Source organism: Oncorhynchus mykiss, chromosome 11 (genome assembly GCF_013265735.2).
Source record: "Oncorhynchus mykiss isolate Arlee chromosome 11, USDA_OmykA_1.1, whole genome shotgun sequence".
NCBI classification, from domain to species: Eukaryota; Metazoa; Chordata; class Actinopteri; order Salmoniformes; family Salmonidae; genus Oncorhynchus; species Oncorhynchus mykiss.
The window spans coordinates 14,697,352-14,716,341 of NC_048575.1; the positions used below are offsets into that span (position 1 = coordinate 14,697,352).

Here is an 18,990-nt window from a genome sequence, read left to right on the forward strand (position 1 = left end):
CAGAGACTTGTACCGAAGCCACGCCTGCGTTGTCTTGGCTGTGTGCGTAGGGTCGTTATCCTGTTGGAAGGTGAACCTTTGCCCAGTCTAAGATCCTGAGAGCTCTGGAGCAGGTTTTCGTCAAGGATCTCTGTACTTTGCTCCATTCATCTTTCGAGCCTAACTAGTCTCCCAGTCCCTGCCGCTGAAAAACATCCCCACAGCATGATGCTACCACCACTCTCCACCGTAGGGATGGTATTGGCCTGGTGATGAGCGGTGCCTGGTTTCTTCCAGACATGACGCTTGACATTCAGGCCAAAGAGTCCAATCTAGGTTTCATCAAACCAGAGAATCTTGTTTCTCCTGGTCTGAGAGTCCTTTAGGTGCCTTTTGGCAAACTCCAAGCGGGCTGTCATGTGCCTTTTACTGAGGAGTGGCTTCCGTCTGGCCACTCTACCATAAAGGCCTGATTGGTGGAGTGCTGCATAGATGGTTGTCCTTCTGGAAGATTCTCCCATCTCCACAAAGGAACTCTGGAGCTCTGTCAGAGTGAAAATCGGGTTCTTAGTCACCTCCCTGACCAAGACCCTTCTCCCCCGATTGCTCAGTTTGGCTTGGTGACCAGCTCTAGGAAGAGTCTTGGTGGTTCCCAAGTTCTTCCATTTAAGAATGATTGAGGCCACTGTGTCCTTGGGGACCTTCAATGCTTCAGAAATGTTTTGGTACCCTTCCCCAGAGCTGTGCCTCGACACAATCCTGTCTCCTGATCTCAACGGACAATTCCTTTCAACTCATGGCTTGGTTTTTGCTCTGACATGCACTGTCAACTGTGGGAGCTTCTATAGACAGGTGTGTGCTTTTCCAGATCATGTCCAATCAATTGAATAGTTGGACTCCAATCAAGTTGTAGAAACATCTCAAGGATGATCAATGGAAACAGGATGCAGCTGAGCTCAATTTCGAGTATCATAGCAAAAGGTCTGAATACTTTATGTAAATAAGTTATTTCTGTTTTTTATTTTTTCATAAATGTGCAAAAGTTTCAAAACCTGTTTTCACTTTGTCTTTATGGAGTATTGAGATTGACGAAGGAAAAAACATTTTAGTATAAGACTAACGTAACAAAATGTGCAAAAGGTGAAGGGGCCTGAATACTTTCCGAATGCATTGTTCATGTAGGTTTACCGTACTCAAATTATGTAACGTCAAAGTAGTTGTACACAAGGGGGCAGCAGAACGTCGTTTGAAATAGAGCTGTCATTCCACGGATGATGTCATCCATACAGTAAGTACTCTGTGTGCCAGGATCTGTTTGTTAATAGTACTACAGAAGGCGTACTGTTTTGTTGTTATTGTTACATTGTTTTGTTATAAAAACGTCCATAATCGGCTCGTTTTGACAACAACATTGTGTGAGGATTGTAGAATCAACGGACAAAAAATATAAAATCATATATTTTGTCACCATCCTCCGGATGATTGCAATGACACAATGACTCCTATGTGATGACAATATTGTCGTATTAATATTATCAGGTTCATTTGCGCTCAACGCAACAGGCGCTTTTTGGAGCGCTCCCCCGATTCTGACCAATCAGGTGCGAGGCCGCCTGCGCAGATTGAAAGACTCTTCTAGAAGGAGGCTGGACGCGAGATTCGGCGGGATGGACAAAAATCAGACTGCGAAAACAACAAAATAGAAGTGCAGTAAACAGTGAGAGGGAGAATAGTGTTTAGGCTACAAGGCGGGTCACAGCTAGATAAATATGTTCACATCCTGTTCGATCGGATTATGACATTACATGCATCGTGGTGACATGCAAAAGATAAGCAGACTCGTTTTTTTTATATATAAGATTGCACACATTTCCTACAGCGAGAACGAGTTTGACATGGAAGTTAAGCGCTAGCCAGCAAACTTAGCACTTTATTTTCACTGTCATAAAATAAACTGGAAGATTATAGACATCGGGTGGTATGGAAAACTGTCCATAGAGATCACCTAATTCGCTTTTTATATGGATTTTAGCCTAACTACAAATAGAGGATATTTTTAAAAAGCGTTGATCAGCTGTCAATATGGCCGAAATAAAGTCGCTCAGGTGGGTGATACATTGTTGCTAAAGTTACCATTCATTAGGCTACTTACTAGCTACATTTTATTGTTTCAGATATGATACAAAAATGATCGTTGCAACAGAATAGTTATATTAAGGAAACTCACTCTGAACCCCTGTTCTTTGCATGGCATTATCTTATTAAGCCAGATGTCACGTTGATTTTGACACATCACGAACACCTGCTCTGTCACATTGTAGCATTTTAGGATAGTGAAATTCAGTAGGCTACAGTAAATTACAGCCTAGTTATTTATGCCTATAAAGGTTCATTCAAATAATTGTATAATTTAATTAATACGTTATTTGGCAGGATGTATGTGAAAAATGCCTGATTATAGAACAGTCAAAGTATGCATGTGGCACAAAAAATGTCTCACTGATTATTTCCTGTCAAGGCCTGCGGCACGAGCTTGATAACCAAAACAGTTGCTTATTTTGTAGTAAGCTAGGCTATTTCCTAAATTGCTAATGATACCATTGACAAAAAATCAAAATAAACTTTTGATTTGAGTTGTCGGGTGGGTTATGTAACTGCTTTGGTCGGTATTGTGGCCTATTTTGGGGTTCAATTCAACACCCATTCATTGACATCTAGCCCCGAACAGAAAACGTGGCTTTGTATCATGTGAACGACTATAATTGAACAGGTGAAGAACCGTTGTGTTGAAACGCCTGTGCGATGTTTATTTACAGTCAGAATCGCAGAATGGTGAATTTAACTAAATGACAGAGTTTGACTGTGTGATATTAGATTGCTTCTTGTTTAAATATTTTCTGTCTGGATTTTAATGATTTGTATGTCAGCTTGCTATTTTCATCCCAGGGTACATTTTTGTTGTTGTTTATAAGATTGGGTCATGGCCCGGCCATCTTATTTTAGAACGAACATTATTGTTTTAGGACAAAGGGAGTTAATATAGGTGTATGTATTTAGAAAAAGCACGTTTTTGTTGCTGTAGTCTAAATCCAACATAGTGTGATTGTTTTGTACACCATTCTACCCAGTTGTGTGGGTACATGATGGGGAAATCCCCAATGACAAAAAAGTCCCAGAGAGTCCCAAAAAATGGTACACAGAGCAGGCTACAACTGTAGGCTAGGCATCTATTGTTTTCACAAATCAGAATGTTCAGTTAATTACATATATTAATGCTAATGCTTTGGTTATTAAATAGACAAGAGCACTAATGTATTAATTTATGGAGATATTTTCCCTCTTGAGGTAAGGCCAGAGTGATGCAGCTGTGTGTTATTAGTATTCATGAGTTTGAGCCTGTGAATGGCTGAATGAACTATTGGTTTATCGGCTGATTGGACCCTGCTCACTGCCCTTAAACACACAAACATGACAATTATGTCATTTCTGTCTGAATGAACAGCTCAGTGGCGCGTGTGTGGATCCCTCCACCCCCTACCCACCTAGACCCTACCCCCTTCGGTGTGCCCCATCTGGGGGTGAAAGGGGAGGGCCAGGGTGGGGGAGGATGGTCCTCCGCCTCTCCCTCTGCTTTACATTTCACGTGGAAGTTTAAATTAAGTGACGGGTGGAAACACATTGACAAAGACAGTATTGCAGTTTTATATTTTATTCACATGCTAAATGAGGGATTAAAAAAGCATATGAAGAGGATGACACGTTTAGGTTCAGTTTGATTTAGAAAATATATTTTTGCACCTTCGCTAACATTATACACATTCATTACATAGGTTCATTTGTTACGTAGGTATTAGACAGAGATGAAGATAATCTGACCACTACAAATGAAGAACTAGTGTGTGAGGGAAAGTGGGCCTCAAACAGTGTAGGCTCGCTCAGGCACCTTAGCCAAGTTCTTATATAAGAAATCATTTCAATCCCCCCGGGTTGGTTTTGAAACTCCTGTTTAGTTCAGCCTGGACCGTTAGGGCTGACCTATTAGTTTAGCCACTCCCTGACCTGCCTCCTCGCAGCGCGCACACACACACACACTCACACACACACACACTTTTATGCCACACATACACACACACACACCTATATGCCACGCACACTCCTACCTTTATGCCACACACACACACACACACCTATATAGGACAAAGAGCCTGTTGATGTAGAATTACCCAGCCACTTCTACCTCTCTCTTTCCTGTAGTGAGGGAATTATGATGACATTTTATTGGCATGTCCCAGTCAGCACTGAAGAAGCCCTTTCATCACAGGCCAGTACTGAACCTGTGGGAGGCCTTGTTCTACCCACCACAGTGTGTGTATGTGTGCGTGTTCCAATATTTGTGTGTTCATGTGCTCTGCTGGCTCGTGCAAGTGTTTCTCAGAGGCCAAAACAACAGCCATGTTTAGGAACTTTGTACTTTGACATTTCTTTTAGAAGAAAAGTGCTGTAAATCCACCCGAATGTTCATCCCAACCAGGACGATTGCATCATGCTGAATATTGTATAGAAATGATTGCTTATTTTGCACATTAGAGAGCCATTTTTATTTTACCAGGTATGTTGACCTGAGAACACATTCTCATTTACAGCAACAACCTGGGGAATAGTTATCGGGGAGAGGAATGAGCCAAATGTAAACTAGTGATGATTAGGTGGCCATGATGGTATGAAGGCCAGATTGGGAATTTATCCAGGACACCAGGGTTAACACCCCTACTCTTACAATAAGTGCCATGGGATCTTTAGTGACCTCAGAGAGTCAGGACACCTGTTTAACGTCCCATCCAAAAGACAGCACCCTACACAGGACAATCAATCACCTTTTCAATCTTTTTTTTCAAGACCAGAGGAAAGGGTGCCTCCTACTGGCCCTCCAATACCACTTCCAGCAGCATCTGATCTCCCATCCAGGGACTGACCAGGACCAACACTGCTTAGCTTTAGAAGCAAGCTAGCCATGGGATGCAGAGTGGTATGCTGCTGGCAAATGCTACACAGGCATGTTAATGTTACAAAGGCTACTGAATGCAGTCCTTGTCCTTCAGACTCCAGATTGTATGGGGCTGTGGCTGACCTTGATCAATTACCAGGGTAGCTTAACCTTACTGTACAATTAGAGTACATTTAGGCCCATATGTTTCTGTGGTATTGCCCAACATCAGACTCTTACTTGACAATATCTGGAATACAACAAGGGCAACAGCTCAGTATATCTGTTGGCAGCTGTGGTGTAGCTCTCATCAGTTAGAACAGTGTCAGTGTGAACTTATAGGTTAGGGTTGTTCTGGGGTTACTCTGGGCAACCGGTGTCCTCAGCCTCCTTCCTGTTTGTTTATTAGATGTTCTACCCCTGGCACAATGTGATGCCATGAAGGAAGTGTTGCCCAGCAACAAGACATTTCCATGGACAGATTTAAGTTTGCACAACTACTCTCTGGTGACACAGTTTAATATTAGAGAAGGACCAGCTGTGTCCAGTATTACAGCACAGTTTCACATTAGAGAAGGACCAGCTGTGTCCAGTATTACAGCACAGTTTCACATTAGAGAAGGACAAGCTGTGTCCAGCATTACTGGACAGTTTCACATTAGAGAAGGACCAGCTGTGTCCAGTATTACAGCACAATTTCACATTAGAGAAGGACCAGCTGTGTCCAGTATTACAGCACAGTTTCACATTTGAGAAGGACCAGCTGTGTCCAGTATTACAGCACAGTTTCACATTAGAGAAGGACAAGCTGTGTCCAGTATTACAGCACAGTTTCACATTTGAGAAGGACAAGCTGTGTCCAGCATTACAGCACAATTTCACATTAGAGAAGGACAAGCTGTGTCCAGCATTACTGGACAATTTCACATTAGAGAAGGACAAGCTGTGTCCAGTATTACAGCACAGTTTCACATTAGAAGGACCAGATGTGTCCAGCATTACTGGACAGTTTCACATTAGAGAAGGACAAGCTGTGTCCAGCATTACAGCACAATTTCACATTAGAGAAGGACAAGCTGTGTCCAGCATTACAGCACAATTTCACATTAGAGAAGGACAAGCTGTGTCCAGCATTACAGCACAATTTCACATTAGAGAAGGACAAGCTGTGTCCAGCATTACAGCACAATTTCACATTAGAGAAGGACAAGCTGTGTCCAGCATTACAGCACAATTTCACATTAGAGAAGGACAAGCTGTGTCCAGCATTACAGCACATTTTCACATTAGAGAAGGACCAGCTGTATTACAGCACAGTTTCACATTAGAGAAGGACCAGCTGTATTACAGCACAGTTTCACATTAGAGAAGGACCAGCTGTATTACAGCACAGTTTCACATTAGAGAAGGATCAGCTGTATTACAGCACAGTTTCACATTAGAGAAGGACCAGCTGTATTACAGCACAATTTCACATTAGAGAAGGACCAGCTGTATTACAGCACAGTTTCACATTAGAGAAGGACCAGCTGTATTACAGCACAATTTCACATTAGAGAAGGACCAGCTGTATTACAGCACAATTTCACATTAGAAGGACCAGATGTGTCCAGCATTACTGGACAGTTTCACATTAGAGAAGGACAAGCTGTGTCCAGCATTACTGGACAGTTTCACATTAGAGAAGGACCAGCTGTGTCCAGCATTACTGGACAATTTCACATTAGAGAAGGACAAGCTGTGTCCAGCATTACAGCACAGTTTCACATTAGAGAAGGACAAGCTGTGTCCAGCATTACAGCACAGTTTCACATTAGAGAAGGACCAGCTGTATTACAGCACAGTTTCACATTAGAGAAGGACCAGCTGTGTCCAGTATTACAGCACAGTTTCACATTAGAAGGACCAGCTGTATTACAGCACAGTTTCACATTAGAGAAGGACCAGCTGTATTACAGCACAGTTTCACATTAGAAGGACCAGCTGTATTACAGCCTTTTGGTGCCTGAGAAGCAGCAAGTCTCTAATATATTGGAGATATGTTTTTTCCTAACATCAACATATGAGGCAAAAAGTGGACAGTTGTGTGATGTTGGATTTTCTTCAAAAAGGGTAACAGTTGTTTCACTATAACCAATAAAACTAGCTTTTACCCTTTTTCAACCTAGGCATGGAGACCGCCACAGCCAGGCATCATTATGTCTGATCTAGTGGGGAATGGGAGGCTAGGCTACTCTAATTATGGTTAGGAATGTCCTTGTTAATATGAATCTCTGTGCCGTTTACAGCTGCATGCCACTCACTGAGACTACTGCCAGTCTTGCCTCACTATGAATTACTCTGTGCCTGCTCAATCCATTGACATCTGATTCAGTTTTAAATTGGGCGGTTATTTGTAGTGGGGTATCGGTGGGTTGGTGCTGTATGTGACTCAGTTGTGGCATGAATAATGTACTATTCCTGTTTTTGTATTTTTCTGTTTGAATTATGTCAGTTATGTTGATTTAATGATAATGAAATGTGAAGAGTAATGATTTGATTATAATGAAGTGATATGAGTAAGCTTAGTTTCATGCAGTCGTTTTTCTGAACAGTTATCTGCCCTCTCTCCCCTCCATGTCTCTCTTTCCTCTACCTCCCTCTCTCTCTCTTTCTCCTTTTCAGTGAGTCTGACGATGAAGATCTACACTCCACAGATCCTGAGGGTAAGGACAAGAGCAAAGACAAGAAGATACTGTGCAAAGTCAAATGGTCTTGTGACGAGGTGGGTCAAAGTAGATAGAATATGATTTATTTTGTAAATGTGTGCTGTATTGTTCAACACTGTTGGTTTATCATTTAATTTATCATTATATGAAGGAAGCCCCATAGGGCGTTTACTTTTCTGAAGTACTGGAGATACAGGGAGTGTCTCAGGAAGGTTGGCTCCTCACCTCGCTCTCTCTCTCTCTCTCTCTCTCTCTCTCTCTCTCTCTCTGTCTCTGTCTCTGTCTCTGTCTGTCTCTGTCTCTGTCTCTCTCTGCAGGATGAGAGGCTGAAGAAGTTAGTGGAGCAGCATGGAACAGACTCCTGGAAATTAGTAGCTAATAATTTCCCAGTAAGTGGTACAACTGTGACACACTGTTAGAAAATGGTGTTCTGAGGGAAAATGGCGGGGATGCAACTCAATATTAGGAAGGCGTTCTTAATGTTTTGTACACTCAGTACGTTATCTGGATAAGAAAGGTGATAAGACGGGTCACAGGTGTGTAAGGAATGGGTTATTAGCCAGTGTGTGTGAATAACTGTAATAACACATGGTGTTGTGTAAGGAATGGGTTATTAGCCAGTGTGTGTGAATAACTGTAATAACACATGGTGTTGTGTAAGGAATGGGTTATTAGCCAGTGTGTGTGAATAACTGTAATAACACATGGTGTTGTGTAAGGAATGGGTTATTAGCCAGTGTGTGTGAATAACTGTAATAACACATGGTGTTGTGTAAGGAATGGGTTATTAGCCAGTGTGTGTGAATAACTGTAATAACACGTGGTGTTCGTGGGATGGGGGGGGGGGGGGGGGGGGGGGGGTTGTGTGTTACTGAGGTGTCATGCTCTGCTTTGTGTATGTCTGTCACAGGGGAGGACAGATGGCCAGTGTCAGCACCGCTGGCAGAAGGTGCTCAACCCAGAGCTGGTGAAAGGACCCTGGACAAAAGAGGAGGATCAGAAGGTAAGTGGAGATGGGAGTTACCCCAACCTGGCATGAGTGAGGGGGGAGTAGAGGGAAAGAAATGGGAAGGGAGGAGGGGAAGAGGTAGAAAAGGAAGGTAGAGGGCTTTATTGGAGCAGGTCATTGATAATACAAACAAGCTGCAGTATAAACATAACAGACCTTTCTCTTGTAATCTGAAACATTGAAAGTAACATACAGTACACACGTTCCTCTCCTGCGCTGTGTCCCCGTCGGCAGCCCCTGCAGTAGTTTTCATTGACTGCAAACACCCCACTACCTCATGCTTTTAAACAACTTAAACAGCCTCTCCCTGGTCGTGAGACCCTCCTCAGCCAGGCTGTAGGATCATATCTCTCATAGGTGGAAGGTGAACAATGCATTCCTTAAATAAAACTACATGATGCCTTGCCTGCTGGAATGTCAAGATTGGGGTCTTGCTCCTCCAACATCTAGGCTTCACATCACAATACATGCCAGTGATAGGATTGTTCTGGCTTGCCCTTAGTGACATGCTAGAAGTAAGATATGCAGGAAGATAATAGCGCTGGCTAGTGTGGGACTGTTGAGAGATATCATCACACGTTTGGCTCCATGATAGAAGCGCTATGGCACCGAGTTCTACTTCTTCTGCTTCATTCTGGACATTCTCTACGACGTTGCCAATGATGATGTGGCAGCTCTGTTTGAAGTAAGGGGCTGTAGTGGAGTTTCATAAATGGCCTATATCCCTCCAGTCATAGATTAAATATTAAACAGTATAGATATTTTTAGAGGTCCAGAGGAATGCCTGTCTGGATTGCATTGTTAGAAGTCACTTACAATTCCCTGTCTTCTTTGTATGTTTGTGTGTGTAGGTGATCGACCTGGTGCACAAATATGGCCCCAAGCGCTGGTCGGTGATCGCTAAGCACCTGCAGGGACGCATCGGAAAGCAATGTCGTGAGCGCTGGCACAACCACCTGAACCCTGAAGTAAAGAAGTCCTCCTGGACCCAGGAGGAGGACTGCATCATCTACCAGGCCCACAAACGCCTGGGCAACCGCTGGGCTGAGATCTCCAAGCTGCTGCCTGGAAGGTAACATAATGATATACTGTACAGTTCTATGCCTGAGGTTGTGGGCGGTTGCAACTCAATAGAGTAAAATGGATTCCCTTCTTCTCCTTGTCTGATCTCCTTCAGTACGGTGATGGCTCCAACTGGTGGTGCCATATTGCTTACAGCTACATTATTGGTAAAAGGGTTGGGCCTAGGGCACAAGGTTTGTTCAGACCAGTCTAAAATGTCATGTCACGCTTATAGGACGGACAATTCCATTAAGAACCACTGGAACTCCACCATGAGGAGGAAGGTAGAGCATGAGGGGTATCTTCAGGAGGGCTGCAGGGGATTTGGCTTTGACCATGGGGGGGTGAAGAGAAGTCACCACAGACCCTGTGTCCCCCAACCAGACACCCCCCACCATGGGCACAGCCCTCTGGGCATGGAAGGACCAACACAGGTGAGACACGGGTCTCTCAGTTCAGATCCTCTGCATAGGTTTGTCTTGATCATTCGGTTTATTTGAGTTTTGAAGGCTTGTTGTTGATGGGTCTGTCCTGTGCTTTGTAGCTCAGGGGTTACCCTTATAGCCCTCACTGTGGCCAACTGATGGACAGCCTCCAAGACTCCTCCAGCTACTTATCGGTGAGTGACCTGTCCCTTACAACTGACCCAGAGTCAGGTGTTTTGTTTCCTCAAAATGTGCAACATTTGGACTGAAGAAAGGGCATCTGATCCTAAATCAGTAGACAAGTTGTTCAATCCTGTCCACTTTCCCCATCATATACTTTCCCACTCTACTACCTTCAGTCTGCACTTTTTATTAATCAGTCTCTCAATCAAACAACTGAACGATCTTCCTGAATCCTTGCTTCTTCTGTGTCTTTTAACAAATGTGTGGATTGGTGTTAATCTGAATAAGCCTTTGAGTCTGACTTGAGTAATTTGCGAGTACATTTGTTGTCTCCTTCCTTCCGTTCCTTTTCCTCACTCCCTCCGTCCTGTCCTCCTCTCCTTCCCGTGTGTGTTTATTCCAGCCGTCCTGCCATGACGACCCAGACAAAGAGCAGAGAATTAAGGAGCTTGAGCTTCTGCTTATGTCAGCAGAGACTGAGGTCCGGAGACAGGCCCAGTACCGAGGCCCATGTGTAAGGACACACTCTCTGTGTGTGAGCTCCTAGTTGTACTGTAGTGTTGTCTTAGTAGCCTAACCATCTCACCCCTCTCCCCACACTCCCGTTAGTTGTGTTTCCTAGTTCTACCCCTTCCACCCCCATTTACAGTGCTTCCTGCCATCCCACCATGCGGCCGCCAACATAAACCTCCTCTACCCTCCCTCCCTCCCTCCAATCTCTTATTCGCTCCTCACAGCAGTAGTGCACCGTGTGTCACTTCAGCCAGCAGTTTGGTTTGGAACCAAACGTCCTTTATTTTCATTTTATTTTTCAACTCTTTTTTTCACTCTCTTTTTTTTTTACCCCAAATTTGCTTCTCAACCGGAATCCCCTCTGAGACCAGCCTTGACTTTTCCTTTCTTCATTTTTCTATTCACTCCATCCATGTATCTGATTTTCACCTGCATTGAAGATCAAACTATTATGATGATGTCAGTGGTTCAGATGTTATCTGATAAATCTCTTAGTGCAGTGCAACCCATGCTTACCACTGACTATTGTCACCCCACTTGTACAGTGTGTGTCCTGCCCTGTACTCTCCCTTCTTTCTCTCACACCATGCCAACATCTCACACCATGCCAACATCTCACACCATGCCAATATCTCACACCATGCCAATATCTCACACCATGCCAACATCTGGCTTTCACTAGGGGTCTAAAGAGTTCACATGAAGTTTGAAGTTTAAAACTGAGGGGTTAAATTTGGCAGTTGGGTGGGAGATAAGGTTTGGGGTATACATTTGGGTTTAGATTGCTTTCTCCTTGTCAGCTCAACTTCCATTGAAACCTTTTTGAAATGTCATTGGCCCAACCTTGACCTGTACAGTAGCCCTGGTTGATCCTGCCACCACAATCACCTCCACACTAACCCCAGTTTCTTCTCCCCTAGAATGTGGAGCGTTACTCCAGCTGGGCAGACAGCGTGTCAGACGACACCATGACCACCAGCAGCAGCAGTCTGGAGGATCAGGCTGAGGGAAGCTGGAGGGGGGCAAAGGAGGGCCGGGGCCCCCCGATGGAGCAGGCTGAGGAGGGCTGGAGGGGCCCAGAGGAGGGCCGGGGCCCCCCGATGGAGCAGGCTGAGGAGGGCTGGAGGGGCCCAGAGGAGGGCCGAGGGCTCCAGGTCCAGCACCACGTCTCCCCCAGTAAGTTCCTGTCTGTGGAGGCTAATTCCGTGCTCTCCACCTTGCAGACCATCCCAGAGTTCGCAGAGTCCATGGAGCTCATCGACTCGGTGAGTGTGTGTAGATGTGCATTTGGTGTCTGTGTGTATGTGGCAGTGTGTGTTTACATATACCAGACCCAGAGTATGGATGTTTTAAAAATCCATTGTAGATGTGTCTGGCTCTACAGGACCCTATGACGTGGAGCGAGGCGTCCAGCTTCGACATGTCTGAGGCGACTACCCCCCCGAAACAAACACAAGGGTGCTACGCACCCCAGGGGAGAGCCACAGAGGGGATGAGGTACGCAGTTGACCACCCCAACGGCATCTCCACCAAGCACTGTGCCCCCATGGGTCAGGGGAAGGCCTCCCCCCACACCCCGAACAACATGCCCAGATCGAGTTTGCCTACCCTGGGGAGGAGGAAGAGGGGGGACCAGTCCCCTGATAGGAGTTGCCCATCCTTCTTAGACTCACTCAGCACCAACTCGCCCAAGAACACCCCCACGAAAGCACTGCCCTTCTCCCCCTCCCAGGTAAGACTGATGCTAGGAATTAGATCAAGCTAAAGCATGATGGCACAATGCATCTGGCTCTGGTAGTACAGTCTGTTAAAGACGCTTACTTTACACTCCCACTTTCTTCTCCATCTCCCTTCTCTAACTTTATCCAGTTCTTCAACACATCAGGAGGAGAGCATCTGAACCTGGACAATCCAGCTCTGACCTCCACCCCGGTCTGTGACCAGAAGTGTCTCCTCAACACACCCTTCCAGAGGGAGACCACGCCCAAACACCAGAAAGAGAATGTGGGGTAGGAGGCGGCTACAGGTTCCTCCATATCTTCAAAATTGCTTTTAATTGGGTATATTACATGTTTGTTGATGGATTGATCTCTTCATTTTAGCAGGTGTTGTAAGAATATCTCTCTTTGCCTCACTCAGTTTCAGGACCCCTAAGATCCGTAAGTCCATCATGGTTCCGACTCCCAGAACTCCTACTCCGTTTAAGAATGCCCTGGCCGCCCAGGAGAAGATGCATGGGCCACTAAAGATGGTGGTAAGTGTCAGTGTAAAGTTGCTCTGTCTGTGCCCTGTAGTCTAAGTATTTATAATTGAATGTGTGTGCTTAAGAGTGTAAGTACTTTGTGACAGTGCTCGTATTAATGTAAGTGTGTGTGTATATTTCAGCCCCAGTCCCTGGCCTTCCTGGAGGAAGACCTCAGGGAGGTGCTGAAGCAGGAGATTGGATCAGACATCTTCACCAGGGAACTACAACCACATTTCATGACATGGAAACATGATGTAAGTGTTTTTTACAGAACTGTAGTTGTTAGTGCTGGCTGTCTTTATTGGTATCCAGTCTAGAGGTCAACCGATTTCAAGTTTTCATAACAATCGGTAATCAGCCTTTTTGGATGACGATTATGGCTGATTACATTGCAATCCACGAGGAAACTGCGTGGCAGGATGACCACCTGTTACTCGAGTGCAGCATCAAAAGGACCTTGTGGCTGCAAGGAGCCACGGTAAGTTGCTAGCTAGCATTAAACTTATCTTCTAAAAAACAATACATCTTAACATAATCACTAGTTAACTACACATGGTTGATGATATTACTAGGTTAACTAGCTTGTCCTGTATAATCAATGCGATGCCTGTTAATTTATCATCGAATCACAGCCTACTTCAACTTCGCCAAACGGGTGACGATTTAACAAAAGCCTATTGCTGAAAAAAGCACAATCGTTGCACAAATGTACCTAACCATAAACATCAATGCCTTTCTTAAAATCAATACACAGAAGTATATATTTTTAAACCTGCATATTTAGTTAAAAGAAATTCATGTTAGCAGGCAATATTAACCAGGTGAAATTGTGTCACTTCTCTTGTGTTCATTGCACACAGAGTCAGGGTATATGCAACAGTTTAGGCCGCCTGGCTCGTTGCAAACTGTGAACTAATTTGCCAGAATTCTACATAATTATGACATAACATTGAAGGTTGTGCAATGTAACAACAATAGTTAGACTTAGGGTTTCCACCCGTTCGATAAAATATGGAACGGTTCTGTATTTCACTGAAAGAACAAGCGTTTTGTTTTCGAAATTATAGTTTACGTATTTGACCATATTAATGACCCAAGGCTCGTATTTCTGTGTGTTATTATATCATAATTAAGTCTATGATTTGATAGAGCAGTCTGACTGAGCGGTGGTAGGCAGCAGCAGGCTCGTAAGCATTCATTCAAACAGCACTTTCCTGCATTTGCCAGCAGCTCTTTGCTGTACTTCAAGCATTGCGCTGTTTATGACTTCAACTCCCGAGATTAGGCTGGCAATACTAAAATGCCAATAAGAACATCCAATAGTCAAAGGTATATGAAATACAAATGAAAAATAGAGAAATAGTTGACGCGTCATAATTCCTATAACTACAACCTAAAACTTCTTAAAAGGGGATATTGAACCACGAGCTTTCATGTTCTCATGTTCCGAGCAAGGAACTTAAACGTTAGCTTTTATACATGGCACATATTGTGTTTTTGCATTATTTAAAGCAAATTGAACATGTTTCATTATTTATTTGAGACTAAATAGATTTTATTTATGTATTATATTAAGTTAAAATAAAAGTGTTAATTGGGCGGCAGTTAACCCACTGTTCCTAGACCAGTTAACCCACTGTTCCTAGACCAGTTAACCCACTGTTCCTAGGCCGTCATTGAAAATAAGAATTTATTCTTAACTGACTTGCCTAGTTAAATAAAGGTAAAATAAAATTCAGTCTTGTTGTAATTGTCATTATAACAAATATATAAAAATTGGCTGATTTTAAAAATATATTTTAAAAAATTAATCGGTATCTGCTTTTTTTGGTCCTCCAATAATCGGTATCGTCATTGCAAAATCATAGTCAGTCGACCTCTAATCCAGTCTAACCACAACCTTGTCCCTGTTTCCTTCCAGGTGGATGGGCCAGCCAAGAAAGTGCGTAAGTCCCTGGTGCTGGACTCCTGGGGGAAAGACTGTCTTAACGTCCAGCTATTCCAGGAACAGCGCAATAATGCACAGGTGTGTTCTGGGAACTAATCAGACTAGTCAGTCAACCAATGAACCAACCAACTAATCAATATCTACCCCTCCTTGCCCCCCTCCAGGTCCCAGAGGAGAGTCTCCTGACCAGCTCCTTACTGATGACCCCCTTCCCTGAGAGAGACAGAGAGGAGCACCCCTGCACCCCCTCGTCTGGGAGGGAGGGGTCCTGTGCCCCCCTGCTCCACCTCCCCAGCCCCCGCAAGAGGAAGAACCCCCCTTCGGTCAGAATGTCCCACCACGATTCACTTAGACAGGTACACACAGACATGTCTCTTAGGTTTTAATCCTAACTAACCTCACATTATTGCTCCTCAGATTATTTATATAATGATGGAGAGAGGGAAAATATTGTCTGTCCAAATTACACAGTATGTTGGGTTCAGCTGGCCACTTTTTAGTAAAAATGTATTTATTGAGCATCAAGGTCTTGGCTGTCACAAGGGGATAGAAGGGTTGAGAGGTGGGAGAGATAAATCCTCTCTTCTTCTCATGCAGGTAAAAAGCGAGTGGGAAGCAGTGGTTTATGGGAAGACTGAGGACCAGCGGATCATGACAGAGCAGGCCCGGCAGTATCTGGGTAGTACCTACCCATCCTCCGCCTGCACCTCGAGGGCCCTCGTCCTCTGAGGCCTATGTCACCACACACTACACCCGTCCGGCAGAGTTGCTATGTAAACCACGCTCCTTCTCCTAACGACTCTTAGCATACTTACACAATCTGGTGTAGGCAACTCAAATCATTTTGAAAGTTGTGTATTGATAAGATCCCTAAGTGAACACTCAAGTGTACCACAGAATACTTATATAATAATTTTTTTCTCAGTCACACTACCCAAGAACCTTGACGTCCTTGATTTGAGTTTTTGTAGCCATAAATTCCTTGGTTTGTCTTTTGAATACACACAAGCCTAGCCATGTAACAGGTACAGATAAGAAATACTAGATTTTCTGCACTATAATGTGTTCAAACGGAACAACCTGCACATACAGTAAGTAGTAAGCTGTAGAAATAGACTGATTATTACTAGCAGTGGCTGAGTCTCATATTGTTCATATATTGTTTAAATAAAAAATGAAAAAAATCTGTTTTATGATGTAATATTACACGTATATGTATATTTTCTAACTTGTTTGTAGAACTACCCTGTACTGCTACACCTGTTGTTTTCAAGTCTTAGGAGAGAGACAGAGCGCTGTCTGTATGGCACTACTGAGTTGGGGTTGGCTGCAGAGAAGCGATCAGTGTTGAGGAGGTAACTGGTTAGCACTTGTGATGTGACTGTATTGTTCCAAGGCCATACTTTCCTTTAGCAGTCTCAAGTTGAGACATTTGTTGAATGTATTTCATAGCGTGAAACTGCGAAGAAACTCCAAATGGAAGGGTACTTTTCCCCCCGTATTTTATTTATTATCTGTATTCTAAAACGTAGATATTAATATAAGTGTAAATTGAACACAATCTTCCTAAAGCCTTTCCCTGCCCCTAAGATTTGATCTGTCAGTTCTACTTCTTACCTTCTATCGATCTAGGTTGTGATTGGGGAAGGGTACACTGATCCAAAATCAGAATCCAGTTGTCATGTTTGCTACTGACCAATAGTGCTCAGTGTGCTAAAACGACCATGTTTAGTTGAGGGGATCCTCCTGTTCGCATGAAGGCTGTATGTTCTATTTATTCAATGTTTACTCATTTATTTATTTAAATACAAAGATAAATGATAAAATAATTATATTTTCTTCTTATCAGAAAAGGATTGGGCTACCTTTCACCTAATCTCTCCAAATGAGACATAACAAGCAAACATGCACTGCCACTAATTCCTTTTTATTCACTAATTATTTTAACTATCAGATTGAGTTAATTATCATTCGTATAGTGACATCACTGAGTTGTTATTGATAGAACAGTTTCCCCTGGAATCAGTTTGTTTTTTTTGTAGCAGGACCCAGTCTCTAATCATAGACAAATTGCACTTTGCTCATTGTTTTAAGTGTTGTTTCGTTCATTTGTTTGAGAGCATTGCTCGTTTTATGTGTGTGTTTTGTTAATTTTTTTCAAATCCAATGCCGTTAGATGAATGTCTCACTACATGTGACGATTGAACATTGACCTAAATAGGTATAGATGGAGCTGCTTGATGTATGTTTTTGCATGGCATGTAAAGATTGAGCTTTTTGTAAAGATGGAAATATTGTAAAGATTAAGCTTTTTTTTATATATTTTTTAGATCAATTGTTTATCAGTAATAATCACAAGTACAGGACAATATAAGATTTTCAACAGACAATAAAATATAATTTTTTTGTTGTATGTCTTCATGTGACAATGCAGTTTTCTATAGCTCTGATTGGTTACCTCTGTAATAAAAGGGTGCAGCAGAGTATCTATATTCCCTGTGGTGATGGTTGGTGTCATTCGTTCCAACAGTCTTCCAACTGTTTAGAATCTGGATTATAATCTGGATTATCTAGCATTAAGTGTGTTTGAGAATAAAAAGGGAATCTCTTCGGGAGAGTTCACATGGAAAGATAATGTATGTTCACCCTCTCTGAGCTCCACAGAGCTTCAGTCTCTGATCTTTCTTATTTTCCATCATCGGCTACACTAAATGTGTATGTTCTGTTGGTTGGTTTGACTTCAGTATGTTTGGTTTGTAACATGTTTGTATGTTAATACTTGGACATCTAACCCTATTTATGAGGGAATTAAATACATTTATAGTAGTTGTTATAATCATGCATGAACAACAAGCAATACGCTGGACCTTTCCAGTACCATGTTTGTACAGTAATCACAGACGTAACACTTGTCTTGTTTTCTGCTGTAATCGTAACCAGGCAACACAATTCCTGCCAACTGCAAATGGAACCATGTACTTAATATGGAATAGTAATAAAATGTTATTACATTGCATTTGTGGTTCTTTGTTATTGTGTCATGTAATAGCGATATGATGTCGCACCTTTAACACTTCAGTGTTAATCACATGTCAAACCTCAATGTCAATACCTTCTGTATATCCCTTTACCATCCAGTGGAAGGACTTCTCTGTTCCCTGTCCAACCCTGTCAGGTCCTGATGGCTGTGGCTGGGGTTGACTGCAGGCCCGACCCCCGTTCCCTGCCCTGTTTATATGTACCCCTGTCTGTGGTGTACTTGCGGACACGAGCCCCCCTCCACCAGGACAAGATGCCTCTCCACAGGGTCAGCTGCTGGCCCTAAATACGCCAAGTCATCCGTGACTTAATGCCCCCGGGCCCCATTGTCCCCAGGGCCTGTTGCTTTTACATCCCCATCCACTCAATTGCCTCAAGAGGAGGGGTACAAGGCCCAGCGACTTGCCTTTTGTTAGGGAAGCATGAGCAACACACAAACAAATATCCACTACATCAATCTATTTTCCCTTGCCTATGGCTCTTTTTCTGGGCAAGATTTATTACAATTTTCCTTATTTTATTTCACTTAGTCCTGCATGTTGGAGCTCGGAGCCTAAGATTTTCACTGTACCCTGCAATCACACCTGCAACCCTGTACATGTGACCACTAAACACTGAATCTGATTTGAGCTATGAGACACGTCAAAGGCTAAGTGCCTTTTAATTGGTTGTTGGCAGCAGCCTGTAAAGTGTTATGTTTACTGAGTGTATTGTTTTGGTTCTGCACAGTGCACCTCTTATTGCCTTAGCTTGGCCACACATGCACCTGTTGCATATCAGTACAGATATGTGTAAACTATACAGTGTATTGACAGCCATTTATTGTGGTAGTAGCACTCAATCAATGAGTAACAAATTCAGTGATTTTAGAGAAATACATTTTACTTCAATGAAA

The 18,990-nt window shown here is 43.2% G+C and overlaps 1 protein-coding gene across 8 annotated transcripts in view; it reads left to right on the forward strand.

The window, feature by feature from the left end:
• LOC110535322 (myb-related protein A) overlaps positions 1 to 18,072 on the forward strand; it is a 49,757-nt gene extending 31,685 nt beyond the window's left edge. For 3 of the 8 annotated variants that reach the window (XM_036934971.1, XM_036934968.1, XM_036934972.1), the window contains 15 exons: positions 7,628 to 7,727; positions 7,989 to 8,060; positions 8,582 to 8,674; positions 9,532 to 9,752; positions 9,858 to 10,176; positions 10,287 to 10,361; positions 10,754 to 10,864; positions 11,784 to 12,128; positions 12,230 to 12,595; positions 12,733 to 12,872; positions 13,003 to 13,117; positions 13,249 to 13,362; positions 15,030 to 15,134; positions 15,221 to 15,412; positions 15,654 to 18,072. In XM_036934971.1, the coding sequence (XP_036790866.1) occupies positions 7,628 to 7,727; positions 7,989 to 8,060; positions 8,582 to 8,674; positions 9,532 to 9,752; positions 9,858 to 10,176; positions 10,287 to 10,361; positions 10,754 to 10,864; positions 11,784 to 12,128; positions 12,230 to 12,595; positions 12,733 to 12,872; positions 13,003 to 13,117; positions 13,249 to 13,362; positions 15,030 to 15,134; positions 15,221 to 15,412; positions 15,654 to 15,785 (2,500 nt within the window). In that variant the 3' untranslated portion in view covers positions 15,786 to 18,072. Of the gene's footprint in view, positions 1 to 1,632; positions 2,085 to 7,627; positions 7,728 to 7,988; positions 8,061 to 8,581; positions 8,675 to 9,531; positions 9,753 to 9,857; positions 10,177 to 10,286; positions 10,362 to 10,753; positions 10,865 to 11,783; positions 12,129 to 12,229; positions 12,596 to 12,732; positions 12,873 to 13,002; positions 13,118 to 13,248; positions 13,363 to 15,029; positions 15,135 to 15,220; positions 15,413 to 15,653 lie in introns of those variants that run through there. The other 5 variants (XM_036934967.1, XM_036934973.1, XM_021620251.2 and 2 more) reach the window with 5 other exon arrangements.
• Positions 18,073 to 18,990: the final 918 nt, after the last annotated feature.